This window comes from Paramormyrops kingsleyae, chromosome 8 (genome assembly GCF_048594095.1).
Source record: "Paramormyrops kingsleyae isolate MSU_618 chromosome 8, PKINGS_0.4, whole genome shotgun sequence".
Taxonomy (NCBI): domain Eukaryota; kingdom Metazoa; phylum Chordata; class Actinopteri; order Osteoglossiformes; family Mormyridae; genus Paramormyrops; species Paramormyrops kingsleyae.
The window spans coordinates 11,414,904-11,438,396 of NC_132804.1; the positions used below are offsets into that span (position 1 = coordinate 11,414,904).

A 23,493-nucleotide genomic window follows, 5' to 3' on the forward strand; every position below is an offset into this window, starting at 1 on the left:
TGATGAAGAATTCAGTACGATAAACATGACATGTGACACTGCTTATAGGATGTATAACACTACTCTGCTATTACATTGATGACCTCCAGAGACAGTACGTCTTTAATATGATGGGAACTGTACCTCCAGTTGAGTGCAAATGTGTGTGGCAGAAATACAAAATAGCTGGTGTTTATGCAGGTCATGAACTTATCACAGGAGAGCAAGCAGTTGTGGCGTGGTACTCTGTCTGTACTGACGTATGACTGAGTGAATGTAGCGGGTACTCTGTTTGTACTGACGTATGACTGACTGAATGTAGTGTGGTACTCTGTACTGACGTATGACTGACTGAATGTAGCGTGGTACTCTGTCTGTACTGACGTATGACTGAGCCAGTGTAGCGTGGTACTCTGTCTGTACTGACATGTAACTGAGCCAGTGTAGCGTGGTACTCTGTCTGTACTGACGTATGACTGAGCCAGTGTAGCGTGGCACTCTGTCTGTACTGACGTATGACTGAGCCAGTGTAGCGTGGTACTCTGTCTGTACTGACGTGTAACTGAGCCAGTGTAGTGTGGTACTCTGTACTGACGTGTGACTGAGTGAATGCAGTGTGATACTCTGTCTGTACTGACATGTGACTGAGTGAATGTAGCATGGTACTCTGTGACATGGTAATATGGTATTCTGCCACACTGTATCACCTATCTTAAAATGGCTGCTCATTCTTTTCCCATTTCTGGGTCTGATCATCACCCCCCCCCTGTCAGTAATTATCTCTTACAGTGTTTTACTATTCCTTAAGTGTAAATGACTTCACTGCTGTTATTTTAGGTATTTTAGGTTCAGCAGTTAATTGAGTTATGTACAGCAGGGTATGTTAAATATATCTGTATATATATGTATGTGTGTGTGGGCATATGTGTATTACATTGTGATCAAATGTCCCCATAATGTAATAAAAACCTATTATTTTGACTTTGTGGGGACAAATTATTTTTCCAAAGGTCTTGTATTTTGTTTGGTTACTTATGGTTAAGGTTAGGACTGGGTAGGGGTTAAGGGTGTCATGTTGAGATTAGAGTTTTCCCAATAGAAATGAATGGAGAGTCCCCACTAAGATATAATTACAAACCTGTGTGTTTGTGTGTGTGTGTGCGTGTGCACCCAGGGGACTTCAGAGATTCACTGCCTGACTGAGTCAAAATGCTATCAAAATGCTGTCAATAATATAGCCATACCAAGAACAGGCATGAGAGTAACTGAGAGAGAGACAAAGAGGCTAAACAAGTGAGCGAGGGAGAGAGCGAGTGACAGGGCCAGTGGCAGACAGAGAGAGAAAGAGGAGGGTGTGTTCCTGATCAAGCCCCGGCGTTTGGTGAGTGACCCCGCGGCTGTGCTATACGGTAAGGACCCTATGATATCTCGTTCTTTGTTTCTCTGTGTCTGGGCTGTATCTCAGCACAAGGGGCTGTGTGCTGCTCTCCTTAGTGATTAAGTAGGTGGTTGGTCCACTGCTCCTAATGTCCATGTATCTGCACGTGGGTGACACAGTGTTTGCACCCCAGCACGCTGGACGGGCTGTGTTATCTGCTCTGATTGGTCCACATGGATATGTTTATTTACCACCATCCAATCCATCTTAATTATAGTTTAATGCTCGTTAAGCACAGGCTGTGTTTTGTTAAATAGTACTGGATAAGACTTGATGAAAGAATAATTTATTGATCATCTGTTAGGTGTTTTCTGTCTTAAAGATTAACCTTTATTAACCTTGTCTTAAGGGTAACCTTGACAAGTGTCCACTACAGTACAGAGTGAAATATTAAGCTGTCTGAAACAGGGCTGGTACACAGGGTGAAATATTCAACTATGTGAAATGGGTGGTATGAAATTGTGTTTTGCTGTGATGATGAGACAGTTCTTCATTTTTGATCGAAAGTGTTTGCAAAGCTGATACCAACAGCTTAATGTCCCAAGAAGGCATTCTGGGGCGCTGGGAGTGGACTGAAAGAGAGCGATCAGTCACACTGCAGAACTATCAGTGCTTATCGGCTTCTTTCATTTTCTGTGATGGTGTCGCTCTCCGGGCCGTGGTGAATGCTCTTCCGTAATGATGGCTTAGAGTTCAAATGGCGCTATAACTGCATCTCAGCCCTGACTCAATGGGCCAGCTGGGCTGAGTATGGAGAAATGTGAGAACTCTCAAAGACTGTTTCCAGGCTGTTTCGATGTTCCCACTTTCAATCATCTGTATGGTTGTTCTTCTTAAAGGACCAGACCATGATTTATGTTTCATTCATATAAACACTTTGAGTTATTGTACGTCCAGCCAGTACCTGCCATCACTTCTTTATTACAAGAACAGGCACACAGGCTAATAGTGACCTGTTATATGGAATTTGTTTTGTTTCTGCTTGAACCTGTCAGGAATCAATCCGTTAATTTGGCCCGACAGGTGATCAATAATGAATGAGCTTGACTCTGGGGGCACTAGGACCAGGATAGCCAACGGCTTTCTATTGCAGTCACAGTGCTTTCCAGTTCACCTCACACTGCCAGTCCCACCAGTTCCACAATGCCAGTCTGCTTCTCTGGTTTCTCCCAGGCTACAGTACTTTATCTCACAGGTCTTTATGTAATTTAATGTGATTTTTAAGAATAATTACAGAGGTAATTGCATGCTGGCAAAAATTTTAACCATTTCATCGAATGGCAATAATCATGGAAAGAATTGAGCCTTTACTGTGTTATAAGTTTCTTTATTATTTCCTGTTGTCATTATTACTTAAGATGTGAACTTATTAAAACTTCTTAAACAAAGTGATGGGGATCGAGGTCTATGAATAATTCCATTATATAACTCTGTCTTCCAGGATTTTACTGAATTTTTGTGATTTAATTTAAGTTTTAAAAATGACAAGCTCACCAAATCTTGAGAATATACTGTATACACATACATACATTGCGAGTGAAGGATGCTTGGTTCATTTGGTTCATCTGTTTTTTTACCACCAATTAATTTCCCATTTTGAGCATGGGAAATTACGAATATCCTGTCTTTGACTCAAGCTGTCAGTAATGGAGAGATGCACTGGCAGACCAGACAATTTGCATTAGTTTAGCAGAATAATTTTAGCATTCATGCAGCTGGCTCTTCTGTGTAGAGATGACCCCCACAGCACCCTCTGCTGGGTATGGTCAGGTAGTGCATGTGTGTTTTGGGGGGGGGGGGGGGGGGGGGCAGACAATTTCTGTGGCCAAAGAATTAATGTAAGATAGTTAAATATTTACTAAATCATGCAGCCTTCTCTGTACTGGTGGGGACCCGTTAGATGTAACTAGTGACCAAGACTATCACTGTGGCAACCTGGCTAAGGCCTGCAGATGCAACAATTCCTCTTGCACAACCAGCTTTTAGTCTTGTCACAAATGTCACTGTGAGGCTGCATTGGCGGCCATCCTGCCAGAGATATTAAAATAGACCCAGCTTACAAGGCAATTACTGGAGTCTGAGAAGCACAGGGATGGAAGGGTGTGTGTGGGGGGGGGGTGTCAGACGACTAGAATCGAGGTTCAGTGAAGATCCTAGGAGCCGTCAGAGAGATGGGGGGTGGGGGGCAGGCTAGTAAAATAGTTGACAGGGTTTCATGAAGCTCTTTCTGTCTGGTGCACAAACCGCAGCTCCCAAGGGGCGTGGCTAAACAACACTCCTGCTCCCCCCTGCATAAAATACTCACATTGGCTGAGGACATTAATATATGCAATTATTCATAAAATGTTTGGCAACGGTGACTACATGGAGTGATTAACTAGCCAGTATGCAAAAAAAAACTAGTCACTAGTAGCACTAACGTTAGTTACTGTATCAAATTATTCCTGTCTTATAGCCCATGAGAAAATTTACATTTAAATAATTTAAATTCCCAGTGACCCTGACCAGTATAAGCAGTCAGAAGATAGATGGATAATTAAAAATTCATTGTAGTCTTAAATAGTATAAAATTTACTCAGTTTCAGGATTCTACACTCAGTTTCAGCATTAAAAATTCTATATTGGTAGTAAGAAAAGATTAATTCTGGAGTGTATTACATTATGTGATGTACTCTATATATCTCACAGTGCAGTAGTATACCTGTAGTAATATTGTCTTTAATATTTAGTGGGAAGGAGATGGACAGCTGTATAGGAATGTGGCCATATGTCAGTTGTGTAAATCTGAATGTGTGTGTTACAGTACGCAGTGCTGGGCTTGTATCACCGCAGCCTACACCATCAATTCAAGTCCACAGAGACAGCGTCTCCACGGCAACACTGCTCGTGACTTCAGCAACTGCCTCCCCACCTACATGGTCTCTGCGCAGCCATCGCTAAGCAACCCTCCACCCCCCCCCCTCCCCCTTTTCTCAGCCTTTTCTCTTTATCCGCCTCTCCTATCGGCACGACGTGAGTGTGAAAGTGATGGAAATAGGTTGTGAGGAGCAGGGAAAGGCAGGCCAAGGAGGAGTGGAACCACGAGGCAGGGGGGGAAGGGTAAAATGGGGGGGCACCCGAAAAATAATAATGCATATTTTAAAAGGTCAAAACAAATGCACGGATTCGGGAAAAAAAATCTGTTGCATTATTCATGAGCTGTTTTCCATTGCCACACTGACCTTGCTTTTGGGCCTGTGTCTGCTTCCCTGTGAATATCGAGTGTGTGTGCCAACCCCTCCGAACACACCTGAACTTAGACTTTACTAAGATGATGATAATGTCTCAAAGTTCACATCCATACACAAGCACATAATATACAGTGAATAACTGTCTTTATATAACGTCTTTGCAGATCATATTATGATGAGAAAAGACGTACAAACACATAATTCCATGCCTGGGTAACTTAACTAAGCAGCACTTTCTAGGGGACTGGGGATGCAAAATATTGTACTGGCAAGTAAAATGCTGGCCTTCAGATTAAAAGTGGCAACTTTAGTGGGGGGGGGGGCAAGGTCATTTTGTCAGGGGGCCCAAAATATCTAGCTGTGCCCCCACTCTTAAGGATGTGACACTGTACATACAGCTATGGAAATGGGGGAGTCTCAGGACTGGTTATGCGTTCTGTGTGTGTGTGTGTGTGTGTGAGTATATATTTCTATTATGTAACTAGCCCCTGGCAGAAATGTGGATATAGTAACAGCATTGTTGTATTTTTTTCCCTTGAAAAGTCTTCCTTATGTCTCCCTACACACTGTTTAATGCAAAGGTAACAAAACCGTATTAACACAGCACCTACACGATGTGTATTAATACAATAGGCCTAATGTTTATATTAATATTTATTTAAATTGCTTTAGAGCGTTTGGCGGCGCTCGCTGTCTCGTGCTGTCTCGTGTGTCACACACACAGGTTTGTAATTAACAGCCTTTTAAAGTGGGACGGAATATAGAAAAATGGTTTAAAAAGAGAAAAAATAACCATTTAAGAAGTCAGGTGGAAAGACGGGTGTTACTTCGTCGCCGATTCGGACTTACTTCAGGAATAATCGCACGGTGGGTTATTATGAAGGGAGGCGTCACACACCTGCCCCGAAACGCCCCGACCCGCTTAGCCACTCGCATGATAATGCAGCGATGCCGCATTTTAAAAGATGTTTAATTTACCTAAGCCTGCTGGCTAAATAGCGAAGAGTACTATTATATTAAATCTATATTAAATTTGACTCTGATAAAATCAGACTGTTAAGTACCGATTCTGTCAAATTTTAAATGGTGTATTCGATAAATGTAAATTTTAACGACATTATTTGGCCACGCCTAATAAATATAGCCTTCGTTCAGTCTTTTATCTCTCAAGTCATTCCATTTTAGACCCTATCGCAGATATTCACGTGTTAAATATGTATCTGCAAAGACCGCTGGCTTTATGCTGCTGCTCAATATGCTACAGTCTGGACAGTGATAAAGATGGTAAAACCCGAAATCGGGAGCATGATTCACTTTAGAGACGCACCGAAATGTGTGTGTAGAAGGCACAGTGCATTAAGGTGCATAAAATATGAAAAAAACGACCATCTTTTATATGGGATGACGCCATCACTGAAGTTAGTTGAACATTATGGTCTTTAAACATCCTTCATTCCCATATAACACACAGACACAGCATGCAAGGTCCAATTCTGGTGCTGGAGATCGAGACGGTCCTGTAGTGGCCAACTTGGGACCACTGCAAGCTGCCCTCACTTTCTGCTGGGTCTCTGTGGCAGTTTAGCGTGTTACAGTATACATGGCTTAATGTCTCTGACCAGTATTGGGCAGCGTGTTGTTTTATTCTGTGTTGAGACGCTATACCGCCCAGGGCTTGACTGTTCTTTGCTACTCCATATTGATGGAGCACTTTGCACTTCTCCTCTGCATCTTCTCCCCCTCTTATCTACCTGTTTCATGGCCCAGAAGGTTTGTGAACCTGTTCAGCTCCGCGCTCTGCTTTCCATGATGCTTATGCTTAAGTATGTGTAATATTCTGTTTATTTCTCGTGTGTGAGCTTGTAGCTCTGCAGTGATAATGTGAATATAACAGGAAAAAGATCGATGTCCAAGGAATAGGCAGTATTTACAGTGTTATTGTCAACTGGGTAGTGCCTATAAAATACTTGATTCATACCCATCCGTTTTCCATGGCCGCTCAGCCAGCGCACTCAGTTATGTTCATTAAATCAGACATAACACCCCAGAATCGAATGTGTTCAGTTTGCCTTCTCCTCGACCTCATTTTTACCCTCTGTTAACAGATCAGTGTGTTTTTCAGGAAGTGTTGTTATGAGCAGCAGTGACGTGCCAGTTTCCTCTTCTACACACACACACACACACACACACACACACACAGGTTTGTAATTATATCTTTGTGGGGACTCTCCATTAATTTCTTTGGGGAAAACTCTAATCTCAACATGATGACCGTAACCCCTACTCAGCCCTAACCTTAACCATAAGTAACCAAACAAAATACAAGTCTTTTGGCATTTAAAATTTTTTTGATTGCAGTCACAGATTTTTATAAAATTGAGTTTCCCTTTGTGGGGACCAAAATAATGGTCCCCACAATGTCAAAATAACATGTTTTTAATCAAATTGTGGGGATATTTGGTCCCCACAATGTAATATGTACAGGACACACGCATACACACACTCACACACACACTAGTCATCAGTAATCCCTGATATATTCTTTTCAGTATTATGGTCAGAAGCAGCAGAGATCTGTTTACACACAAGCACACAAGACAAAAGTATGCAACACTACAGATGGTAGATCAAATTAAGTGAGAAGGACACACTCTGTAATTCATACATTTTTATTATTTGACAGGCATACTTGATCTGTGCTTTTCAGATTCCACAGTGCAGGTACAACGTCATCTGCTCTGTCACAGATGAACTTTGGGCCTGCTTGTGTGGGTGTTGTCCGTTTAAGGGTCTCAGTGCAATCAGCCTAGATTTGTTTTGGTTTCTTATCAAGACATTTGCATTCATTAATTTCATGAGAACAAAAGACTTATTTAGGGATTCTTTTATAGCTGGAAATTCATATGAGTAGCAAATGGATGTCAGTTTTATTCAATTTTACCTTTTTTATATGATGTTCCTTATAGATAATGATTGGACTGGCTTTGCATGTGGTTATGTGACATATTTTGATGCACCTGTCTCAAAATATGGTATGGTATGGTCACTGACACTAAACCTACTAACCCCAGAAACCAATTCTAAGCATGAATGTATGTATAGTATAGTGTATGTATGTAAAGTGAAATAAAAATTGCTCAATATGTTGTAGACTGAGTTAAATATATACCCTATACTATTCTAAAACAATCTGTGTTTCTCCGCTTGGTGACAATCAGAGTACAACATGACAGTAAGTAATTGTATGTGTTCTGACACCTGAACGGTCTACACCTGGGCACAGAGCTCTCGTTTTCTATAAATATATTTATTCTGGAAATGGAGCCCTTTAATTATGTTAGCCTCTGCTATGCAGCTATCATCACCTGTCACATGCTTCTTCTTGTCTTTGTGTAACAGCGGCCCCACATTCTGCTCAGAGATAAATCCGGAACACAGTAGCATAGCTGGCTGGCTAATGCGAATAAGATGATCCCAGCAATGCTTTCCTTTAGTTAGTGCCAATAAGATAACACCTTAGTGAAGTGCCTGTAATTCCAGAAATTCCAGAAATTGTAATATGAGCAAAATGACTATTATAAATATTTATTAAATGGATGAACACTTTGGATGTAAGGTCGGATGACATAAGAGATCTGAGTTTCATGAAGACGAGCTTGCTTCTTGTGAGAAAAGGCACCAATGAGCAACTTTGCATCTTCTACCCTGAACTGAACTCGATACCACGGTTCACTACTTTTTATTGTTGTCAGTAAGTGCAATGAAAGGCATGAAGTAAGTCAGTGCAATGAAAGGCATGAAACTTGTCAAAGATCTACTGTATATGGCCACAGAACCGGTTCACCTTCATAGCTGAAGGAAACATTGTAGGACAAACAGCAGTTTGGGGCAGAGGTAGATGACAGATGCTGCCTCAGCCCAGACCTGAGTACATCACAGTTGTTATTTTTGATTAGCTCAGTCAATGGTACTGAAGCATAAATTAGATCCAGCCTTCAGTGACTGCCTGTCCTTGCCCCTGCATCTGAGTGCTTCTTATGAGCTGTGGCCAAATAAGCATGTCACAAATAGTCAAGTCTTGTTAGACTTAGGGAGCCGCAGCTCTGCAGGAGAGTAATGATGGAGAGTGAGGAAGGCATTGACAGCAGCTGTAGTGTTTTCCGGAAGGTCTTTCCAGCAACCAGGGGCAGCCAGAAAGCACAGTTAGTATGTTTGGCCCTCAGCCATGCCTGAGTGACCCCCCCCATGAGACGTCTCACACATCTGCTTCTCGTCCCTCTGTATCCCTCCTCAGCAAGTCCGTTCTGTTCATGGTCAAGTTGCTGTTGCAGCAGTGTGGTCTGCCACTAGCAGGACGGGGGGTCATGCACCCTCCAGTGCCTGTTTGGCTCTGCATTCCTCCCACCATTGTCCTCCTGGTCGTCAGTCAGCACTGCACAAAGACAGGAAGTGAGGCAGCTTCACAGAGTGCAATGGGGGAAGGTCAAAGAGGGAGATCGAGCATGGATGTGTGATTATTTAAAAAAAAACATCTCAATGGGAGGTGAGGAGACTGAGGGACCTTGTCAATGAATCTTAAATTGTGCTAAAATACATACATATTTAATATGGCTGCAGTAAGGATTATTATGTCAGGATGACAGACAGTTGACAGAATAAAATTAAGATTTTGAATAAACCGATAAGACATTTGACCAGCTCTGAAGAAGCAGATGTTGGAACATCAGAAAGCCGTTCTTCTCCTAACGTTGGCTCTCAGGGACGTGTCCAACCCCTGGAAGAGACAGGAGTGATGCTGCCTGTCACTGCAGGAATACTGTCATATGTCAGCCGGTGCGCAGTTTGCCCCCACCCCCTTCCCGTGAGAGAGAGCGAGACGGAGGGAGAGAGAGCAAGGCGGAAGAGGGGAGGGGTTTTCTCCAGCATGTGACCATATGACCCACAAGCGGACAGCAGAGTGCGATTTGAAGAGGCTCGGGACTTCCCACTGGAGGAACTTTTGGATTACCTGAGCTGGTTCCTGCCAGCACAGATGAAGAGTAGCAGTCTGCTTCTCTCTGTATGCGTGCGTGTTGGTGTGTGTGCGGTTTCCCGACTGTGTGCCGCTGTTAAAGTACCCTTCTTAAAAATATATGTGCATGTCTTAGCATTTAGTGTGACAGTCATGTAGTCGGGGTGCTTGTGTTTCTAATGTGTTGCAAAGTCTGTTTCTGGCCTGAGTGTTACTCTGTAACCTGGTCTTTCCAGTCTGATCTGTGCCTAACTCTTGTTTGTTTATGGTTACTGGGTCAGTGTTGTGAATAGATCAGCTGCACTATTTAACACCAGCCTGTGATGTAATTTCTGAGAGCTGAGCATTCTTTTGTGAGAGAACAGACAACTTTTATGCAGTTGCCAAATAAGTTTTTTAGAGGTTAGTTTTCCTTTCCTAGAAGTCAGACACCCTTTGGAACTTGTGCCAGGCTATAAAAGACATGTGACCGATGCTGTTGGGATGTCCACAGACTCAGGCCCTCAGTGTTACATGGTATGGGCGTTTCCACCACATCTGAGTGTTAACCAAACTTTGGGAGTGTAATGCTTACCAGAAGCGGCAGGGAGTCAGAACTGAGAGCAGCTTTGTTTAAAAACTCTTTGTTTGGAAAAACTTCCAATTTGTATTGAGATGAATTGAAATATACTGTTATATACATGGGTAAGATTTTTACTAGGGCACCTGCTCAGCTGCTGAATAATAATTTTTTTAGGCGTCAAAGGCAGAACTTTCCTCACCAAAGAGTTTCTGCGTGTGAGGCGTGGCTGCAGTCCAGTCTGCATGTGTGTGCCTGCGTGTGACTGCATGTGGAGGGCTTCTTTGTGACCGCCTGGACACTGCATCGCAGCTTCTGTCAAGCACGTTGCCAACATGTGGTCAAACAGGAAATGGGGGTTTCCACGCAGAGCGAACGCCTACATGTGAGTGACACGGCGACTGCATGCATGGCGGGGGACAATTAGAGCGGGTGTGACTATTGCATATGGAAAATCCACCTAACCTCCATTTGTTTTTGTTTTTTTTTAATGTAACACACTCTTGAATAAGAATGTTTGGACAAGCCTGGAGAACATGATTGAGACGGTGGTGTGTTTCAGACGCAGCCAAGCCTCAGTAGGTGTTCTGGCTGGTGAACGAGGAAAGACTGAGGGCCTTTCCCCGTTGGGAGAGGGGCCTTTTTGTCTCTCCTGTCTTGGCATTGTTGTAATCGTAGCTCGTCAGCATTCAGAGGGGCTGATGAGTTTGGCACCCTGTCTCGCTGCAGCAGAAGCGGGGTGTCCATGGAAATGCTGTAGGAAAGGCCGGTTGGATCCATGGCGTTGTGGCTCTGTGGCTGTGTGGAGGGCCCAGCATGTTGATCTGCCGGTGAAACATCACTTTGCACACTCCCTGGGGTGGGCGGCCTGTGCAGTGTCACCCGGCTGTACTTTTATTCGCATACTTCCTTCTACTAATCCTGTTATAAAACACCTTTTAACCTGTCCCTGTGACATCCAGTTCCTGGTTCCTGGTTACTCATAAATTGGAAGGTGTGGGTACTGTGTGTGTTAAGCGCAAACTTTCACAGCCTCTGAGACACATCCTCTTGAAACCAAGAAATTCAAAGCAAAGGCATTCTCAGTTAGTGGCATGGACCCTGCTAAAACCTTTGCCTGCATGTAAACCAGCTGCTGGTGACTCAGTTTTTTACCCAATGTTTGTATCGGGCTGTCTGAAAAGCACGTGTGACAGGACTGTGAACAGGACTGCAGGGCATGGGAGGAAGGAATAAAGGCTGTGTTTGGGGGCAAAGCAGGGATGGGCCAGAGGATGTAAACAAAAAGGGTAAGCACAGGAAAGAGGCTCGAACTGGGGGCGGGGCAGGTATCAGGAACCAGGTGCCATTGCAGAACCAGCTTCTCTTATTTAATTTGATTGTCAGGTGACCTGGAGGGTGCCCTTGCCGCACCCCAGAATGCCCTCGTCCCCCTATACATTGTCATTGTCTCTGCTCTGTCCCTTTGACACCATCCTCTCTCTGTATGCCCCCCAGCGTGGACACAGAGCCTCAGCGCACGGAGTCGGGCAGCTTCTCGGACAGCGCGTGCAGCCAGGCGGCATACCCGCGCAGCTCAGAGCGTCGCGGCGATGCCCCCCGGGGCCCTACCGTAGCCGCCACAAGCCCTGTCAGTCTGGCCTGGTCCCAGCGGACGCGCCACCAACCTGCCAGCCTGGCACTGCGCAAGCAGGAGGAGGAAGAGAACAAGCGGTGCAAGACGTTGTCCGACAGCTATGAGCTATCCACGGACCTCCAGGACAAGAAGGTACGCACCGTGAGTGGTTACAACGGTTATGTATGAGCTTGCAGGCCCCTGTCACACACGCTAACCCCTGCTGACTCCTCCTCAGGTGGAGATGCTGGAGCGGAAGTATGGCGGGTACTTCCTGAGCCGCCGGGCTGCACGCACCATCCAGACGGCCTTCCGCCAGTATCGCATGAACAAGAACTTCGAGCGGCTGCGCAGCTCCGCCTCTGAGAGTCGCATGACACGCCGCATCATCCTGTCCAACATGCGCATGCAATATTCCTTTGACGAGCGGCAGCCAGTGACACAGCAGCAGCACTACCCCCACGGTGCTGGCCCGCCGTCACCTCCCCAGCATGGCCGGTCCCGCTCCCCCCCTACTGGCCCGGAGCGGGACAGTGGTTCCCCGCCCCGTCTGCAGGGGAATCGGTCTGGGGAGTACACACACCTAGATGACTCCTTCAACAAACAGGTAGGCCACCAATTTTGTCATTTTGGGATAGCGTGAGGACATGCTGAGCCAGACCAGAGTGTAGTGATAGAAGTCATAGACCTCATGTGTACCTTTAAACATAATGATATGCTATGTTTTATAATGATGTGATATATGAACCAAGAGCATGCTCCCATTACTGGATCCCCACCTCCACTCTGCAGGTGAAGTCCCTGGCAGACTCCATCGACGACACCCTCACCTGCCGGCCGGGACGAGATGACTCACAGGAGGGCAGCAGGGAAGGCGAGGGCATGGGTGGAGTCGAGGGCGACGACTACGGGGAGTGCATCTGGAGCAACAGCAGCAACCCATCATCGCGCAGGGGGATGGGCGACCGCGAGAGGGGCGGTGGGGGAGGCCTGAGCATGCACGAGGACAGCACAGCCACCTCCTACAGCGACGTCACGCTGTACATGGACGACGGGCTGCCGTCGTCCCCGCTCTCGCTGGACAGGGCCCCCAGCAGCACCGACACCGAGTACTGGGGCATGGGTGGCGGCGTGGGCATCCGCGAGGACAGCCGTGATACCGAGGGCGGCGGCAGCAGCAACAGCCGGCGGAGCACCCCCTGCACGGAGTGCCGCGACTACCGGCTGCGTGGGGCTCACCTGCCCCTGCTCACCATCGAGCCGCCCAGTGACAGCTCAGTGGACATGAGCGACCGCTCCGACCGCGGCTCCCTTGGCCGGCAACTTGTCTACGAACAGGAGCCCAGCGGCTCTCCCCAAGGTACCCTCAAGCATGGCACCAGCGCTCGCTCCATGGTAGCCGCCCAGGGTCAGACGCGTGCTGCTGGCAGACCCCACCCCTCCATCCCCTCTCAGGTGCCCCATCACCCACACCACCACCACCACCACCACCCACACCACCATCACCAGTACCCAGATACACCATCCTCATCCTCCTCCCCTCAGCAGCCGCCTGCCACGCCCCTCTCCTCCTCCTCCTCCGCTCCCGTCCCGGCCGGCAGCCTGGAGCAACCGTGCTGCTCAGACGGCGACAATGACTCGCTCAACTCCACCACCAACTCCAATGAGACCATCAACTGCAGCTCAGGCTCATCGTCCCGTGACAGTCTGCGGGAGCCGCTGCCCCCGCTGGGCAAGCAGACCTACCAGCGGGAAAGCCGCCACAGCTGGGATTCGCCAGCCTTTGACAACGACGTGGTTCAGAGGAGGCAGTACCGTATCGGCCTCAACCTCTTCAACAAGTGAGAGCGCTCAGGGGTACCGCAGGGACATGGAGACTTAGCACTCAGGGGGATGGGGACAGAGTGCTTAGGGGAATCGCAGGGGGACGTGGACAGAGTGCTCAGGGGAATCACAGGGGGACGTGGACAGAGTGCTCAGGGGAATCACAGGGGGACGGGGATAGAGTGCTCAGGGGAATCACAGGGGGACGTGGACAGAGTGCTCAGGGGAATCACAGGGGGACGTGGACAGAGTGCTCAGGGGAATCACAGGGGGACGAGGATAGAGTGCTCAGGGGAATCACAGGGGGACTTGGACAGAGTGCTCAGGAGAATCACAGGGGGACGGGGACAGAGTGCTCAGGGGAATCACAGGGGGACGTGGACAGAGAGCTTAGGGGAATTGCAGGGGGACGGGGACAGAGTGCTCAGGTGAATTGTAGGGGGGACAGTAAACAACCTCCAGTCAGAATTTGCTCGCGGCCTCTGACTGAAATGATGCAGAAAATGTAGAGCCAGTAGTCGTCACACTCTGCGAGAAGCTCTGTCTTCAAAGCATCCTTTGTTTTTATTCTCTCTGCTGTGTGTGAGACTTTCCCGTGTTCAAAAGCTGCTTCTTCTGTGCTAATGTTGTTCCAGGAAACCAGAGAAGGGCATTCAGTACCTGATAGAGCGAGGCTTTGTGTCGGACACCCCAGTGGGCATCGCCCGCTTCATCTTGGAGAGGAAGGGCTTGAGTCGGCAGATGATCGGGGAGTTCCTGGGAAACCGACAGAAGCAGTTCAACAAAGATGTGCTGGAGTGAGTGGGGGGCAGGGGGAAGTTGCTGGCCAGTGAGCTCGTGGGGGCCACGCATGTGCCATACCTAGACTGCACATATGAACAGGTCTACCTGGATCTCACAACCAACCTGTGGAGAATAGCAGCCAAGATGCTCCTCCGAAAAGTATTACAGGGGAGGAAAGACTTTTTTCTTTTATCCGAATTATTTTAAAATAGTTAAGAGAAGAAACTTAGGCTTTGTGGCTACATACAGTAGTTTCCTGTTGGTTGTTAAAATATGATTTCTCACAAGAAAACAAGGAAGTGTCAGATAAGGCCTCGGGTCTCTCCTTCATGCCACAGTGTTGTTCTGTTTTTATAAACAGAAGACTTCTCCTTCTCCTCTGTGAGTTGCTACAAGCAAGGCATCTGTACATGTAACTTTTGTTGCTTATGATGCTTGCACAGCCATCGCGCTTCGGAAGAGGTTCAGATGGTGCATTGATCCAGGCTGAGCTGGATGTCAGCTGTGTGTATGATCCAGGTCCGTGTGTGTTTTTCAGCTGTGTGGTGGATGAGATGGACTTTTCAGGCATGGACCTGGACGACGCACTCAGAAAGTTCCAGGCTCAGATTAGAGTCCAGGGGGAGGCCCAGAAGGTCGAGCGACTTGTGGAGGCTTTTAGGTATGCGGAGTGTGTGTGTGTGACCATATTCACCCTTTTTATTTTCACTCCTCACCTAAATCCTCCTGAGCTCAAGGTCCCACCCCGTTTCTCTCTCCTAGTCAAAGGTATTGCGTGTGTAACCCAGCAGTGGTCCGCCAGTTTCAGAACCCAGATACAATCTTCATCCTGGCCTTTGCCATCATCCTCCTCAATACGGACATGTACAGCCCCAACGTGAAGCCAGAGAGGAAGATGAAACTTGAGGACTTTATTAAGAACTTGCGAGGTGAGGTGTATCAGTCACATGTCACATATCCCCTCCCCCCCCATCTTGTAACATTTCACTAGATGTAGCATTTCGGAGTGTTTTTGCAGCATAGCTCAAAATGACATAAAGCAATCTGTGAAAAATGTTCTTCTTCAGGGGTTGACAATGGGCAGGACATCCCCAGAGACCTTCTCGTGGGCATCTACCAGCGCATCCAAAAGTGGGAGCTGAGGACCAACGATGACCACGTGTCCCAAGTGCAGGCCGTGGAGAGACTCATCGTGGGCAAGAAGCCGGTGAGATAAAGTGGGGGGGGTGGTCTGTTAGTGCATGCTTTGATGATGCACATATTGCCTGTGGTGTACCTTTAAGGAGTCTAGAGCTTCAAAAGTTCTGATCACACATCAACACAAACCTTCATCCAGCAGTTTATCCTGAGCCTGCTTCATATTGATCACAATCTGTGCTTTGCTGCGCTTTTGAACTTGTACAGTTCCCACACTCATAAGAAGCAGAACCAAAGCTCCGGGTGGTTACAGTGAGGATATAAGCAATCCTGCTTGGGGCATTTGCAGGTGCTGTCACTGCCCCACCGCAGGTTGGTCTGCTGCTGCCAGCTGTATGAGGTGCCTGACCCCAACCGTCCCCAGAGGACTGGAGTGCACCAGCGAGAGGTCTTCCTCTTCAACGACCTGCTGGTGGTGAGACTGTCCTTATCCTGACTCTGCTTAGTGTATGCTGATATCACTGCTGATCTCAAAATCAATGAGAGTACCACTGCAGTATTTCTATGTGTTGTTTCTCTTCTGCGAAGGTAACAAAGATCTTCCAGAAGAAGAAGAATTCTGTGACCTACAGCTTCAGGCAGTCCTTTGCACTTGTGGAGATGCAGGTCCACATGTTTCAGAACTCCTGTAAGGACTGATGTGTCTGCCTCTGCTTCTCACCCATTGGCCGGGGGGCCCGCTCGATAAACACGACTCTCCATGCTTTCAAATTTACTTAAGATGCTGATGTGTATTTTAAGAAGACTCATTAAAGTGGTACATACTGTAAGAGCGTTGGAATGAGAGTGCTCTGTGCAATCTAATTTTATACTTGAATTATAAAACTGATTCGCACTGGACCCTCTGGCCACAGAATGTCCGGTTTGTTATGCTTTTCTCATATATAGGAAGGTTATATATTATATTCATTATTGCTTTTATGTGTGCATCTACACTTTGTGAACCATCCCATCCCCTTCAGATTACCCTCATGGCATCCGCCTCACATCCGCCATCCCAGGAGGGGAGAGGAAAGTCTTGATCGTCTTCACGGCCCCCAGCCAGCAAGATCGCACACGCTTCACCACTGACCTGAGAGAGAGCGTTGCAGAAGTGCAAGAGATGGAGAAGTACAGAGTGGAGTGTAAGTGTGTCTAAGTATGTGTAACATGGGTGATCAGTGTGTTTAGGTGCATGCAGTGAACTGTGATTGTAACTGTGTCTAGGTGCCTATTAGTGATGGCCAAATGAAGCTTCATGAACCATTTGCTGTATTTTCTAACCCCACTAGATGGCGCTCTCTATTCAAAAAAGGGTTCAATATATGCCCCAATGCAAACCAAGACCACCATCAGTAGTGGGGCAAAAATACAGAATATGGTTCATGAAGCTTCATCTGGCCATCGCTAACGCGTATGTGTACAGGACACAGGGAGTGTATGTGTCTCCATGGATTACTGTCATTCTGTCCTGTCTTCCCCTGCCAACCCTCCCATCTCTCCTCATCCTCTGTGTCCCCCACCCCCACACCACAGCGGAGCTGGAGAAGCAGAAGGGTGTGATGAGGCCCAGCCTTCTGACAGGCGGTGTTCTGGCTGGAGGAGGCACTGTAGGCGGAGGTGTGAAGAGCGAGGTGGTGAACGGCAGCCTGGGAAGGCCCAGCCTGGATGACACCTACTCCACTGGAGAGGGACTCAAGCGAACCGCACTCAGCTCGTCGCTGAGGGACCTGTCCGAGACAGGTGGGTCGACACCCGGCACGCACACCGATGCGGGTAAGGGGAGGAAAGGCAAGTTAACATAAGCAGGTTACCTGCACTGCCCCAAAGCTGAGATCAGAGGAGGCCACGCACAGTCCAGGGAGACACAGCACATTTGTCTTCTTCCTGTTGTCACTTGTGAGGCTACTTTATGTCTGGACCAGTGAGGGGCACTGTTAGGGTTTCTGGTCATCCTGCACTCATTCTCAGGATGTTGTCTGATTTAAATTTTGATTATTAGGGGAACTCTGAGAAATATGCTGGGAAACTGCAGTTTGACATGTGAGAGTGGAGCACCCATATCAGATCTTATTACTCTGCGGATATTATTTCATAGTATTTCATTATTTCATACCATCTAACTATAGATGGTATAACTCTGCTTGTTACTCAGTCTCATAACAATTATCTGTTGCACTAAATAATCATTTGTGCATTTCCGCCTGGGAACAGAGGGACCCATTTTCATGTAGAAGGACGCATCCTATGCAGGGACACCCACCTCTCAGCTGTCACCAGCCATCCAGGCCATCAGTGTCCTTTCACTCCTTTACTTGCAGTAGAAACATCACACATGAAAGCAGTCAGCCTTAGGCTGGTCTGTAGGTGGTTTGGTGGTCCTGAGCTGGACCTTTAGCTGCATAGTAACAGGCTGAAGACCCAGAAGGCTACTGAGACTGAAGAGAATTCATACTCAGCCTGAAGAATGATACTCAGCATTATTGAGCAAGTGTCTCAGCTTCAGTAAATGTGGTACTCAAAGAGGCGTTCAGCCAGAATTAATTGTAATGTTCAAACCAAGTAAGGTACTAAATATGAATGAGCGTGGTACTCAAAATGAATTGAGTAGGATAGTCAGCACGATTAAGGAATGATTTAATATTTAATTCATTAATAAACAGCTGAGTCAAGAGAAACTGCTCTCTTCCTGTGTTACAAATTTATGGCAGTAATGAACAAACAGAAGTAGAAGCTGTTTTGGAATGGGGTGTTGAAGTGGAAGGAAGTCCCATGTTCTAATGCCCAGGCTGGTGTGTCGAATGGTGGTGTGGAACCATCTACTGGCAGATAACAGAACTGCAGACAGTGACAGCATGTGTAGGGTGGAGATTACATAACAACTGGGGGATTACATAACAACACTTTTGCCCCTTGAATCAACTGCATTTCAATGAGTAAATGATTACTGAACACTTAAAAGTTTTTGAAAATTTAACCGGTGCATCAGTGCTGCTAGTATAGCTGTGATGTGGATATATATCCAGTCTTTAGTCACCTACTGTAAATTACATCCCCTCCTGTATGTCTGTGTGTGTGTGTGTGTGTGTGTGTGTTGGAATCACATACCCAATCAGATGGGTTTTGTAAATCACTCATTATCCGGGTAGTTAAGGCAGTTTGTCAGGCTGGCTATTATGGGAAGTTTGGTTTGGCTCTGTGACGTTCCAACTCTAACAGTGGGAATTCTGGAGAGTGAGAGTCAGACGTAGACTCCGTGCTCAGCACAGCGTGTCGCACCGCTAACCTGGCTTCTCCCCGGTCGGGTGCAGGGAAGCGGGGCCGCAGAAACAGCGTCGGCTCCCTGGACAGTACCATCGAAGTAAGTCTGGGTGGACGGGGCCCATGGAATGGCCCTTTGCCACCTCATTCTCACCCCCCCATGCTAAACCCCGCTGCATGCCACATGTCCGTGGACCAGAGCATCTGTGATGTTCACGTCTGTCTCTGTCACCGGGGTGCTTCTGCATGTCTTTATTCGCGCGTCTTGGCTGTAGCATGGCCCCTGATCGCCAAAACTCACCAGTCAGTGGCTGTCGAGAGCATTATCTGTGCTCAAGTGATCTGTCTGATTACCATCATTAGCGCTGACCAAAGCAACAGGAATATATAATGATGCATGGAACACAAGCAGGGCGATAGCACATAGAGCTGTTGATCTGCAGTGTGGACTGATTCTGAAAGCAAGTGGATTCCTGATCCAAAGGTGGGTGGAGCCTGCAGATGGTAAGCCAATGAACAGCGAGCTAGTACTCAGGTACAGCATGGGTGTGGCCCATTCTCCTGCTGTCTGTGTCCTCCGACATCCTGCTCAGTCTCTGCCCCGGTTAACGCTGCACCCCCTCTCTCTCTGCTACAGGGATCCATTATTAGCAGCCCTCGGCCGCACCAGCGCCTCCCCATGGCCACGATGGTGTCGGGCTGCTATGGCCTCGAAGATTACCGGTCTCACCGCCCCATCCTGAGCCCCGGGTCGGGGGTGGGGGGTGGGCCGGGGCAACAACACAACGCTGCTGGGACAGTGGGCACGGGAGGGGGTGGACCAGTCTCCAGCAGTGTCGAGAAAGGCGGGATGGGGAATGCGACTGGGGGGGGCAGTGGCTCCTTTCTGGGCTCCCTGTTCGGCAGCAAACGCGGCAAGGCCCCGGGCCCCATTATCCCACCGGGGCCACACTACCCCGCCCCTGTACCCCCCCCCACCAGCGGGGGCCCCCCCCCTCTCTCCCCTTCATCTCTATGCCAGTCGGATGGGGGGCCCTCCAAGATCCAGGCCCTGCACGCCCAATACTGCCACACGGGCGCTGGGCAGCCCCCGCCCCCATACCAGCACCACCACCGCTACAGCGTGCAGACCGTGCCCCTGCCCAGCCAGGCAGCTTCCGCACCGGTGGCCAACCACCACACGCTGCAGCGGGGGTCCCTCCCCCGGCGGCCGCCTCCCGCACCCTCCCACGCCCCGCCACCGCCGGTATCCCAGCATGCCATGCAGGGCCGCTATACCGGCATGGCCCTGGCAGGGGGCTGCCCTGTGCCTCTTTCACCTCACTCCCTGCACTCGCCCCTGCCCCCGTACACGCTGTACCACGCGCAGCATACACCCTCAGTCAGGGGCGGCGCCCCCCCTGGCAAGCCCCCCCTGACGCTGGCCCATTCGCAGCCGCACACTCACTCGCACGTGCACCCAGGCCACGCCCCGCACCCCAGTTCCCACCCCGTGCCTCCACCTCACTTCGTCTTCGGCGCACCAGCCCAACCTCCTCCAGGTCCCATCACTGCCCGTCTTCTGCCGCAGGGCGCCCAGTATCTGCCCCAGTATCCTCCTCTGTCCTCCATCCCCCCTCCCCCCCCCCACTCCCCTTTACCCCCCCCTTCCTCCCCCCTTACCCCTCTTACGCCTCACTCCCCTCGCCCCCCCCAGCACCCTGGCCAGCCACAGCAGGCAGCTGGTCCACAGGGGGGTCAGGGGGCCGCGGCCCAGGGCAGCGGCACCGGTACCGGGGGGAGCTCCAAATCCAAGCCCGTCAATCGGATCAGCACCGTGGTCTGAGGGACTCGCTGGTCTGGGGGCGGGGGACCCCAGGCGGGACGCTGAGGGCCAACAGCGGCGACAGGGCTGTCGTGGACCAGGGAGGCGGAGCCAGCAGGAAAAAGCGCAGTTTTCTTCGCCTCTGCTACTTTCACCTGCGTTTCCCACACATGTAGAGGGCAGAGAGCCCTGGCGACACGCACGCGCTACCCCTCACCCCGATCACTCACCACAGGGCTGAGCTGCGGGCACGACTGGCACACACGGAAGGGGATGTAGCTCGTTATTAGGGGCCGGGCACTACGGTGGTGCATGCATGTCGCCCCGACGCCTGGGCGCTCCCCAAAAGCATAGCAGGATGGAGATCTGCACAGGGACGCAGACAGATTTTCTTCCACCTTGTTGCCAAATTGGAGCCTGAGGAAGAAAAGTTCTGTCTGATTCCCTGTTCGTCCGAAGAGATAAGGGGGAGACACCCAGATGCCTCGATGTAGAAGCAAACTGACAGGCGGCCTTGTGCTTGCACATTTAATAACTCTGCTAACCTGTTTGTGAATGAATGTGGCAGATACAAGACACATACAATGCCTAGACGCTCACTGACACATGCACACAGCAAGCCGTCCCCGCAGGTGAGGCAGACTCCCTCGTCAGGCAGACTGCAGATGCCACCAGTACCAAGAAAGGCGGAGCATCTTGGAGACTCGTACTGAGCTGGACAGGTCCCATCCAACTAAACAGGATTTGGTGGACAGGGAGAGCAGACCACTTAGAGGGGACAGACCGGCAGGGGAGGCAACACGCTGGCTGTGAAGTGTAGGAGCCAAGGACTGAATAACAACAGTTCTCTTATTAAGAGGATAGTAAGTCAGTGAACGTCAACTTCAAGCATTGACTCTGGTAGTATTATAACCATTAGTAAATGCAAATCTATAATCTCCAACTGTGCCATTTCATTAGTGCAGGAGTGGTGAACGCTAGCAATGGGCCAGATTTAATCAGCCATCTTTTAAGCCATGCTTCAAGCTGGGTAAAGTCTCCTAGCGGAGTTGCTGTTTCAAAAGGCCTGAGGTGCTGCTGGACTCCTTCAGCGGAGTACAGCTTGCTCTGGCCTGGGATGCAGCCCGGCCATAGAGGAACAGTGCTTTGACATTGACAATGTGGGGTCTCCACATTTCCCGATGTGGCTCAGAAGGACGTGGGAGACAGACACACAGACAGTAGATCGAACACATCTGGCTGAACTGTGTTTAACAGAACAGCCAACATATTTCTGGGGAAATATCTTTTGCTTGTAAATCAATGTTAAATTGACAATAGATTACTGAAGAATTTTGACTAACCTTTCCTATGTTCTTAATGATTTAAATGAGTGAAATTGACAGCATTAGTTTTACTGTATCTCTGACTATTGGATTTTATTCAAAACCTGATGACATGTAACAGGCGTGAAGGATCTTTGTTACATTGATGATGGCGATGATAATGGCATTTATAAATAGTTTAATCTGTTACTAATAATTCTTCATTTTGCTTTGAAGTGACTGTACTGTTTTTTCGGTTTATTTACTTTATCTTATTTAGAGCTGCCGGTGACAGTGTGTGTTGGGGCAGGGTGGCGTCGAACGCAAGACTATTAGCAGGAAACACATTTTTCAAACACTTACAGTAGCTGCATTCATAATGAGGCTCATGTAATTCATCCCCTCCTCAACTTTGGACCTGACCACACATGGAGCCCCAACCTTTCCCAGCATCCCGATCACCTCCAACCATCACACTCCATGCAGCTTCACACATATCTGAAGCGTTCACCTTCAAAATATCCTCTAAAGAGTACGGTCAGGTACACTCAAAGCACAAGTGATGTACTGCTCTCCTCCCTGTGAAATATACTAGTCTATCAGAGCACAGGTATACTGGACTAAATTGGAAAATTCATTCATGCTGCACATCTCACAACCTTCCTCCATTCTGTTCATGAGCGGGGAGTACGTTTGGATTATATGCAAGAGAAGCAGACAATAGGAAGTAGGTTATTGAAGAGTACCAGTAAACAGAAGTAGTCAAAAAGTAGGTCTTTGAGTATGTGGATACTGGGGAGGTTGGTCAGTGTTGTCTCTTTGTTATTCCCTTATTGCATGAGTATTTCCTACCAAATGAATCTTTATTGACCTGAATGTACATATTATATAATAGCAATTCTAAATATTGACTATGGAATGGACTGTAACCTGTTTCTGTAGTACAGGTATGTGTGTGTGGGAGAGTGAGCAGGGACTGCAGGACAAAGGGACCATTTCACTGGAGGGAGGGACACCGGATTCTGATTGTGAAGTTGTGTGTGTGTGTATGTATGCGTGCGTTAGAGCAGTTATTCATATTTTAAATGCAAGAGCTATTATGGAATATTATTTGTGTATATATAGTTTTGGTTGAACAAATTACAGATAAATGAAGTGTGAATATTTATTGCTTCTGAGATTATAAAAAATGTCATTGCGGTGAAAATGCCTTCGTTCTTTCTTTTCTCCATTTGTCTTAGTGCTGTTTGTTCATCTCTGGCCCCATAGCTTTGGCACTGTCACGCAGGTCAGTTATTCAGAAGCCTGTTCCTAATGCTCAGTAGAGTGCAGGCTGGGACCCTCCATCTTCAGGCTATTTCCGCAATCATTACTTACATGGAGTGTTTCAGTGCCTGGGGAAACTGAAAGCATGTGATCTGCAGGACAGCTGTTGGTAAGGCCACACACATAAAAAAAACTGACAAAATATAAGTTTTACCAAAGTTAGGTGAGTACTCCGAAGCAGCC

At 48.1% G+C, this 23,493-nt stretch overlaps 1 protein-coding gene across 8 annotated transcripts in view; it reads left to right on the forward strand.

The window, feature by feature from the left end:
* iqsec2b (IQ motif and Sec7 domain ArfGEF 2b) overlaps nucleotides 1-23,191 on the forward strand; it is a 50,106-nt gene extending 26,915 nt beyond the window's left edge. For 4 of the 8 annotated variants that reach the window (XM_023837479.2, XM_072715210.1, XM_072715211.1 and 1 more), the window contains 13 exons: nucleotides 11,715-11,985; nucleotides 12,071-12,439; nucleotides 12,625-13,673; nucleotides 14,292-14,453; nucleotides 14,978-15,100; nucleotides 15,202-15,368; nucleotides 15,507-15,646; nucleotides 15,926-16,051; nucleotides 16,165-16,264; nucleotides 16,599-16,760; nucleotides 17,152-17,358; nucleotides 18,927-18,976; nucleotides 19,514-23,191. In XM_023837479.2, coding sequence (XP_023693247.2) covers nucleotides 11,715-11,985; nucleotides 12,071-12,439; nucleotides 12,625-13,673; nucleotides 14,292-14,453; nucleotides 14,978-15,100; nucleotides 15,202-15,368; nucleotides 15,507-15,646; nucleotides 15,926-16,051; nucleotides 16,165-16,264; nucleotides 16,599-16,760; nucleotides 17,152-17,358; nucleotides 18,927-18,976; nucleotides 19,514-20,701 — 4,114 coding nt within the window. In that variant the 3' untranslated portion in view covers nucleotides 20,702-23,191. The other 4 variants (XM_072715215.1, XM_072715213.1, XM_072715212.1 and 1 more) reach the window with 4 other exon arrangements.
* Nucleotides 23,192-23,493: the final 302 nt, after the last annotated feature.